We start from the raw sequence: 10,124 nt of genomic DNA on the forward strand, positions 1-10,124 counted from the left end.
CCCCAGCAAAGGAGAACAAATCGCTGACAAAGGCGAGCGCTTTCGATTCAGCGGCGTCGTTAAGGCAACCCCAAAGTATTCCTCCTATAATAAGTTCCACTTCAAAGGGTTTCTCATTCAGCGGTGACTGCTTCGCACTTTTATTAAGTCCGGGCTTTTTCACTCGGAGGAATCATCTGTTTGGTTATTTTTCATCGTGTTTATTTTTCACCATTCACACCGTACTTGTATTAAATAAACAAAGAACAATCGCTCTGCAAATAAAAGTACTTAGGTGGGGAGAGAAGGAAGAGGAACTGGGGCTCTGGCTCCCCTGCCCCTCTCCCCCACCCTTCGAACATCACCCACTCCCCACCCGACTGTCCTCCGCTCCTATCCTCCTTTCTTCATTCTTTCTGTCCCCTTTCTCTCAAGCTAGGAGGTTCTATGGAGGAATCTTAAACGCTGAATATATACACACACACACACACACACACATATAAATATATATATATTTCTGATGAGGTTCAAGTGGACTGAAGTAACTTGGCATGAAAGTAAAAAGGTCACTGCAGCTGTGTCTCGTCGACTGTCTTGAATCACAGTGGCCCCTCTGCTGGCGACTCCCCTGGCCCTGCCCGCTACCATAGCCATCCTGGACGGCTCCGCGTGGATGGGCCATAGAAGCAGTAGTTTGAATTTCAAAAAAAACATGCCTTTGAACTTCTCCCTGCCTGATTAGGCACTTGCAGTGTATGTTAATGTGTGCTCAGGGAGTGCGTGGGTGTGGGGTTGAGTTTTTGTCCACGGAGGGGAAGTGTACTGGGGGCCCAGGGCAGTTTCACCTCGGGTCTCCTGCGGGCCTGCCTGTGCCTCCAGACCTGGAAGGCTTCCGTGGCTGGGCGTCCTGTTTTGCTACACTGTGAGTGGACTGGCAGGCCAGGAGTGATGTGAGGGGATGAAAGTACTATTAATAAGCGGTTGGGTTGTTTTGTTTGCCTTGTGATCAGCCTTCTTTACTGCTGGCTTAAGGTGATCACTTGAGAAACCAGACGTTTCCCCTGCTCCCTCCCCAGGAGTTGGATTTCCCAACCAAACTGGGATTTAAAAATACTAGTGGCCAGCACCTCTGGTCTCATTTCATAGACAGAGAGAGAGATGATAGATGATTACTGGGTGGGTAAAACAACAATGGTCTCCAAAACCTTCCCCAAAGTGGAAGAGGTCACTTGTGAGAGTGCAATCTGTTTGCAGCTAGCTGGGCCTCCCCTTTTCCTGTCCCCAGTGTTACCATGCTTGTGTGGCCACCTCCAACTCCTTAAGAGAATATAATTTCCACCTTCAAACTCTATGGCGTTTAGATTTTAGGACCATCAGCTTTACCAAAGAGCATCCTGAATGGGAAATATATATATACATCAATTTCAAGTAATTGTGCATTTGAAGATTCTCCTAGCCTGGAAAACAAAGGTAGATGATTTAAACAGTATTTGCAAGGGCCACGTTTTGCCTAGGGAAGATGAAGTCTTTGATGATAGCCAACTTAGTGTCAATAAGTGGCTTTCTTTGAGACATATTCAGATGGGAACGTCTTGCTTGCCAATTGCCATAGAAATCTTAACACACCATGAAGATTGTCCGAGCGCCAAGCCTTCCGTTCTGGACTCAATTACTTTGAAGTGGCGCAGGACGAGCAGTGGTCAATTTTAACTCTATAGACTGGACAGAGAACGCTGGGAGCGGGAGATTGTGCGTTTTAAAGCAGAAAATAAGAAGGGGAAACTTGTTTTATACACTCTATACAAGGTTCTGCTCATTGTCAGATATCTTTTATCTTTTATATTTCCCATGAATGATTCATGTCTTGGTGGCTTTGTGTCACCCTTCTTTTCACAAGAAACTTCATTAGAGAGCTGTAAGATTGGGGCCCTCGTTTCTGAGTGTTTTTCTCCTTCGTGTCCTGGTTATTGTCATCTGACTTAAAACAACTCTTTGCAACCTGTTTCACCTTTACTACATTTAACAAACCTGACTTTCAAAAGCCACTATAACCTTTCAGAGAAACGCTTATTGACATTACTAGCAATTGCTTTCAACTATTTACCTTTTATCAGTTTTGTATCTGCTAACAAAAACAAGCAAACATCCAGCCTTGTAAATGTGCATAGCCAAACACCTGCATTTCAGCCACTTGAGTATTTTGCTGCCATGCAAGAATCTAATTGTTCAACACACCTGCCCCAAAATGCTGAGCTTAAATTACCAATAGCCACTCAACTTCCAGAACAAACTACAGCAAAATTGCATCTTGATCTCCCACACCATGAGAAGCATTCGATGCCCACTACTCAATTTCATTCAATACCTATCTCAGCCCCTGACTGATTTTGCTTTCACCTTCTTTGTGTCTAGAAGCCTCACTGTCTCTCCCTCCACATTTTCTTCATTCTTTTTTTTCCTTTTGGAGGCTGGGCACCAAAGAAATGCTAAAATTCACTTTTCGGCTTTTCACTGATTAGAATCACTCAGGATATTACTTATTTTAACAAATAAATGCAGTAACCCAAAAGATTTATGCTACTGTAAGTATAACCAGCAAGGCTTGGTCTTCAAAAATATCTTATGTTTCCTAGATAAGCTTGTAAGTTGTAAGTTAAACCAGGCTGAAAAAATATTGTATTGCTTGGGGAGAGGCTAAGAAATCAAGAGATCAAGGGAAGACATTCACTCCATTAGCAACCTGTTCTGTTTGTATGAGAGATATGCCATTAGGTAAAACATAAGCAACAATAATAAGAATACCTTTATTAAATTTGTTACTTCATAATCATTCTTGCTTGCTCTCTATTGGAGGTACACATTTTTTTATTTTAGGTGTATCAAGAACCCATAAATCTGTGGCAAAGAGTTAACCTATGCATGGTAAAATACATAAAATACATATTCCTTTGTTTCATAATAAATAAACCTGTAGCATAATAAAGAATAGTGCAAACTACCATTGAAAAAGTTGTATAAATAAAACAACTCATTATACATCAGGAATATTTTGTTCTAATAAGTTTACGATACATAAATTATCCCCCCAAAAGTTCATACCTTTTCTATTTGAAAGGGCTTTGAAAGTGAGTAATATGAAAATCAAATAAACTTTGCAAATGTAAAATTATCTCATATTCAAGTTTTAAGGTCTTTTTCTTTATAAAGGAGGGTCTGCATGTTTCATATTCACCCTAACAATCTGAAGACGACATTGAAAGGCTTTCCAAGTGACAGCACCATGCACTGTACTAGTAATATAATATATCTATAAACTATATATAATCTCATCAACACAATGCAAAAAAGACATGCAGGAAGAGTCTTGGTTTTCACATTACGTTGTTCATTCAAGTAAGCTTAAAAATATATTTTTCCATTTTCTTTCCTTTTTTTTTAAATAAACCATGGGTCATAAATGACAATCTTTCACCAAAATGTATAATATAATTCTTTGGTGTGCTTTGAACTCTTCCAAGAAAAAAAAAAAAAAAGATGATGTCTGAAAATAAATTAATTCAACTGTACAAATAATAGTGTTCACATACAAGTTATTAACAATGACAAGACTATATCAACCACTCACAGCACACAAAACAAATTTCTACAAACCCTGGGGAGGGGGTGTCTTCAGGGTCTCTAAGGATAAATTAGTGCTCTTTAGTATATCTGTATGATGTTTCTGATGGACTACATTTTGCACAGGAGATGTGTTGTACCAACCGAAAATAAATTGACTAAGAGTTATTGTCCTAGGTCCTTGACCTTTTTTATCCTAGCTTGACAGCTCTGGCAAAGGTCACACATTCATCAGTGTTTGGTGGTAACTATAAACCTTTTAAAAATTTTAATATGTAGGGCAACTCCCTCCCCTCTTTTAATGTAAATCATACACTTCACACACTGTCATTTTCAAATGGATTCCAGTTTGGTGTGCTCAGTGCTCAGGTGGAAGAAAATGCATTAAAATGCAGTTTGAAAAATAGACTTTTTAAAAGGCTGATACAACAGTATAAAAGAGGTGTTGGCCTGTTTTAAAAACAACAGCTTTAAAAAAAAATAGGGATGATGCCATCATTACACCTCCTCAAGACTTGACTGTGAATGTTGGCATCCCAAAGAACTTAGGATCGAAAACAGAATCTCTTTATTACACAAGAACTTTGGACACAGTTAGGAGAGGCAGTATCTGAGAATTCAGATTAAAAAGAAAAAAGAAAAAAAAAACCACCATACAGGAAAAAGAAAGCACTTGAATTTCTTCTATTTTATAAAATATCACAGTTTCACAGTTGTCTTATTGCAGCAGCTTTTCTTCTCTCCACTTTTGCTTGAACAATCACAGTAGCACAAGATATGGAGACATATTAAGGTTGCTGCACCTTTTTCTTAAATCACACAGTAGGATACTGAAGAAATAATCCTGTATAAAAATATTGTGTTAAGGTGAGATCAGTAATAAAAGAGTGGAAATTAAAAATTACAAATATTAAACTCAAAGGGTTTTTACAAATATTTTTGGACACAGGTACAGTCCAGGATCTGTTGGCAATGCAGCAGGTGTGTGGTTTACAATCAAGAGGCCTTGGCAGAATTAGGGTCCAACGAGGAGGCTCAAAAGCAGCCCACGGTATGGTGTCAAAGGCATTTGAGAGGCACTCCGGGAAATGCAGAGGGCCTTGTTGCTGTGTTTAAGTTCTGACTTAATGCTCTTTTTCTCCCTCCTTTAAAAATATATATATATATATATATATATATATATTTTATCGGCAGTGTGTATCTCCATTAACTAATCTCTCCATTGATTTTCCTTGGTACAATTTGCCCCCAAGTCCTGTCCTCCTGCAATGTACAAGTCCAGCTTGGTTGTTTTTTGTTTGTTTTTTAAGGGAAAAAAAAAAAAAAGGCCCAAATATCTTAATTAAATTAATTAAATGTACAAACACCATAGGGTTTCATACTGAATAAATAGGGCTAATTAGACCCGGTGGCAAGTCTGAGTCACGGGTTTGTCTCAGGCTCGGCATTGTCTCAGGTTAGGATGTGGTCCAAGGACTCCAACTTATTATTTCACTTATTATTATTAATCATAAATTCTAATGTATCGTCCGCACAACTTCAGGGTTCCCGTAAATTTCCTCATCTTCAGACTCAGAGGTGGTTCCGTTGCTGGAAGGGGTGTGGAGGTGGCTGGGGGCCCCACTGGCCTGGCAAACGTACCACTCATTGAGGTTGGTCACCTGAGGGGAAAGAGTGCTGGAGCGACTCCTGGCTGGGTCCAGCACAGGGGACAAAGGGGCACCCACTGGAGTCCCCACTGACGAGTAACCAAGAGGTCCTGGAGAAGGTGGTGGGGACTTGCAGTGAATCTTCATGTGCTTCCTCAGGGAGCTTGGGTGAGTGTAGGATTTGTCACAGCCTCGAATCTTGCAGTAGTAGGGCTTGTCACTGGTGTGGACATGGGAATGTTTCTTCCGATCACTGCTATTGGCAAACTTCCTGTCACAGCCATCAAATTCACATTTGAAAGGCTTTTCCCCTGCAATGAAACACAGGAAAGGTCAACAATGGCTTTGCAAGACCCCTGACTTGAGAGAAATCTTGAAGCAGAACCAAGGTTGTGTTTTTCCTATTCTCCCAAAGACCAACTCCCAGCCTAACTCTTCTTCCTAATTCACAAAAGGGAAGGAATACTTCAAGGATGGGCCTGGATTCCACTGGCCTGGTGGCTTTGCCTGGACCTGGGCTCCTGAGAGGCTGTCAGCCCCTGCAGTCCCAGAGGGGTCAGGGTGAGATCCCCAGTGCTGAGCTAAGGGCCAGCATGTAACACTGAAACCCACCGGGGACCCGCAGACCCCCTCCCCCAACAGACACACTCCCCTCAGGGTCTGTACACTCAAAAACACAAGCAGGAGATCCTCCTGTCAAAATAAACACAAAATGATACTTCCAAAGCCACAGGTGGAAATAAGCATATAAGAAAAAGAGAGAAAAGCAAACACATACAGTAAATTAAAAGTAAACTGGGGGTACAGTCAAATTATAATAACGGCATTTCCTTTCAGTGTTCCCCACGATTTCACTGATGGAGAGGGGCAACAGGAGAGAATGTGGAGCTGGGAAAAGGAAGGAGGTAAAACAAAACAATGTTTTTCTTTAGAAATAGAGGCACACTCCCACTACTAGATTTTTACAGGGCTAGCTGGGCAGAGAATAGGCTGTTGGACTCTGCATTCTACAGCTTTCCTCACTACTTGCAGGACGGTTAAGAGCACAGCAGAACGAGCTTTAACAAACATTAATAAAGACCACAAGCCTTAGCAGAACCTACCTTTATGCCATAAGTATATTTACTCTCACAGCTCCCTACATTGCTTACTAGTCAAAAAGACTTTTAAAAAATTAAAAAAGGCCAGGGTCTTATGGCCTATCACCTCCTTAAACTGGCCTAATCACCCCACAAACACAATGCCTTTAAACACAAGGCCTCTAGTCCAGGAAATGGAAATACTTAATAAGACAACTAGAGAAATTCAGCCACACTACATTTTGGTGTTAAACAGCAAGAAAAGGAAGACAACAGGTAACAGTCTAACTGAATTTTCCCTCTGCCCTTGGCATCTCTGAACTTGATATAGTTGAGTCCATAATTGAACAAGTCATTTCATACATATTATTGTATTAATATTTTCCTCTTTTAGGTAACAATTTAAAAATAAAGCTGAATTTCTCACATTTCAGCAACTACTCTGGTGATACACTAGGTAGGACATTTTCTTTTGTTTTGGATAACTTATTTTCAGAAAGAAACTATTAAGCCTCAGCTTAGTGTACATACATTTCTGTGGTGAATTTTCTTACATCCTCTGCACAGATATGTTACTGTAGTGAGTTTTTTAAAAACATTTCGCCAATGATAACTGGTTCAATGGCAGAGTATGCTAGCACATCTGAGAGTATTCAGGCAGGTGCCTGGAATTTAACTTTCCCTACCTGGAAATACTGTTTAAAAATAGAATTAGACATTATTCAAATATGCCTCCTACAGTGATATATAAAGAGAAAAAACAACCCCATGATAATGACAACCTGTAAAAATTCTCTGTAGATGAGCTTCAACAAAAACAAAGCTAATCCCTTTTTATCATAAACATCAGTAATTTGTCCTGATTTCTATATTACACTTTAAGTCGTAGATAAGACCAAATTAACATCATATTCTTTTTAAGAAATTAAAATCAGCCTTTTTTCAATATGGAGACGTAATTACGTGGGTTTACTCATCCACCCTACGCGAAAGCGCAATGCTGTTTTTTAGCATGGTCGTGTTTCTATTCAACCTACGTATCCCGGGTTGTGAATAAACGCTTTGAACAGCGCTAACTCCTCTACTGCACATGAAAAAGGGGAACAATTAGACTCAGGAAAGGGAGAGATGTCGTGGAAGGAAAGGTAGAACATGAGAGGTAAATAAAGGAAGAGGTACACGAAGAAAACAAGGCAAGGGCGATGGAACGGCCTATGTTGTTCAAAGGGCCTAAGGGGAATGAGCAAATTCTACCTAACTAGAAAGGCTGAGAGACCTCAGTGTTTACATTTAAGATTCTGACAGACGAGTCACGTCAGAATTTAACTATTTACAGAGTTTGAGAGCTGGAGCCTGTGGGAAAGTAAGGAACCACTTGCGGACTCCGCCAGCTCCTAGCAGCTCCCTCTCCCGAGAGAGCGCGAGTCGGCCCCGCAGGACGGTTATAAACGGAATTGGGGGCACGTGGGTCAGGAAAGGGGCCTTCGGGAGAGGCCCAGGGATTAGTCTCTTTTATCAATCCGTTCCGGGATCCCGGATAACCCCAAAAAGGGAGAGCGGCGTGGCAGGGAGGGAAGGAAGTCCGGATGGGCCCTCTCAGGACACAATGCCCAATGGCTCAGCGGCCCAGGGACCGCCAGAAACACCAAGCACGGGCTGGTGTCTGAACCCGAGGCGCCTGCGCCCCTCCCGCAGGGACCTCCACGCTCCACTTGGTGGGGCCCACGCGGCCGCTGGGAGGGGGCAGGAAATGCAACCGTCCGCGAGACGCGGAGCCAAAAACCCAAATGACCGCGGGTCTCCCAGGCGCCTGGGGTCCCCCTCGCCCTCCGACCCCACGCTAGCGCGCGCGCCCCAGAAGGCCACTGGGGACAAGGGGCAGGGAGCGACCTGTCCCGCCGGGAGCCCAGATCGGCTTCCGCGCCCGCAGCTCCCGGCAGCCGCGAAGAGAAGGCCGCTCCCCTCACGAGGCCTGGGCAGGCGGGAAGGGCCCGAGGCCGCGCGCAGCACCGCGCTTGGGGTTCCCTTTGGGGGCCGGGCTGGGGAGAGGCTTCACGGTCCCTGGATCCTGCCCAGCCGAGCAATGCTGGGCACAGGAGCGAGCAGCCGGCTTAGCCGGCCAGGGCGTTTTTACGAGAGCCTCCTGGGAAGTTTCTTTCTGGAAAAATCATTAAGGCGGACTGATCCCGATTAGAGGGAAACCGGGCTCCTGGGAAAACGTGCTCCCCGCCGGCCATCAGGAGGCCCGCAGGAGCCAGGCCATGGCTCCCGCCTCGGACCACCCCGACACTGCCGCCCCCGCAGAGCCCCGAGCGCCCGCGGCCCGAGCGTGGGCCCCGGCGGCTACCTCCTGGCCGCGGCAGCGCCGATAAATCTGCCAAGTGATTACTGAACGTAAACTCCAGTTACTTAAGTGTCCTCCGAGGGGTAATCGTGTCTGTCCCTATAAATCCCGACTGCGTTCGCGCTCATCAGCGCTTCCGCCCGACGCGCTCGTCCCCTTAAAGGGGGCACACGACCCACAGGAGTCATCCACCGCCCCGCACCGCAGCCGCCCTCCTCAGCGCTGCGGGATCCCCAGAGGCAGGGCTTGAGGTGGGGTGGGAGGGTCCCCACGACGCCGGTGGCTCCCCCCAATTCCACGACAGGGTAGGCCTCACCGATGGCGGGAGGCTCGGTCCTCCTCTAACTACAACCTTCTCTAGAAGGGCAGATGTCAACTCCAGCACCCTCCAGGGCGAGTGTGATACTGCGTGTGAGAGGGCGCGTGCGGCGTGTAAATGATGTGAGTGTGAGGACACACAGGTGTCGGTGTCGCGAGAATGGGGTGCAGGCGCTGGAGGATATGAGTGTGTAAAGTTGTGGGAGACGCATGCAAGCGAAGGTGTATGTGAGGAGTGTGTCACAGTGGGCGAGTGCGAGTGGTCTCCGGGGGCCCGAAAGCGCATTCCTGTCTTCCCGGAGGTGTCCCTTCCCCTCCCGGAAGGCCTGCCTCGAGCGGCCCAAATCAGGCAGCAAATCCCATGCCCGGTCCTCGGAGCGCGGCGACCGCGCGGGGCCTACGACCCGGTGGGAAGAGAGGCGCTTGCCGGGGCGGCCCCGGTCTCTCTTTCCATCGCCCTTCCCGACTTCCCAGGGCCGGGCGGGTAGGGGCTGCCGACCGTCCTGGGCGCCTTCCTGCTCCAGCTGCTGCTGCGTCTGCTCCGAGGTGGCGGCGGCGGCGGCTGGCGCGCGTTGCGGATCCCGGCCGAGGGGCTGCGGGCGCGCTGGAGACTCCGCCGTGTAGGAACCCAACGCGGGGCCTGTGTGTGCTATCGAATTACTTATTCATAGAAAAAAAAAGGGGGGGAGAGAAAAAAAAAGAAGTCACATGTCCGGGTTATACGTATGCGAAGAGAAGCAGCAGAAGGAGGAAAAAACTAAGGCGAGCAGGAGGAGGAGGAGAAGCAGCGGCGGAAGTGGCGGCGACGCAGGAGCTGGTGGCGGCGGCGGCGCGGCCGGGGACAGACACCCACCTGTATGAGTGCGCTTGTGGATCTTGAGGTTCTCGGAGCGCGCGAAGACCTTGCCGCAGCCCGGGAAAGGGCAGGGGAAGGGCTTCTCGCCGGTGTGCACGCGGATGTGGTTGATGAGCTTGTATTTGGCCTTGAAGGGCTTGCCCTCGCGCGGACAGTCCTCCCAGAAGCAGACGTGGCTGCTCTGCTCGGGGCCGCCCACGTGCTCCACCGTGACGTGATTCACCAGCTCGTGCATGGTGCCGAAAGTTTTGGAGCAGGGCTTGGCGCCGCCGGCCGGGGGC

General features: G+C 46.4%; 1 protein-coding gene across 1 annotated transcript; it reads right to left on the minus strand.

The window, feature by feature from the left end:
• Window positions 1-2,707: 2,707 nt before the first annotated feature.
• On the minus strand, window positions 2,708-10,123 carry ZIC5 (Zic family member 5; the record flags this gene model as incomplete). The annotated part of the gene is made up of 2 exons (XM_011933940.1): window positions 2,708-5,557; window positions 9,841-10,123. Coding segments are annotated over 2 exons (726 nt in total), but the record flags the coding sequence as incomplete, so codon positions are not given.
• Window position 10,124: the final 1 nt, after the last annotated feature.

Source organism: Colobus angolensis, unplaced genomic scaffold (assembly GCF_000951035.1).
Source record: "Colobus angolensis palliatus isolate OR3802 unplaced genomic scaffold, Cang.pa_1.0 Scaffold13, whole genome shotgun sequence".
In the NCBI taxonomy this organism is placed as follows: Eukaryota; Metazoa; Chordata; class Mammalia; order Primates; family Cercopithecidae; genus Colobus; species Colobus angolensis.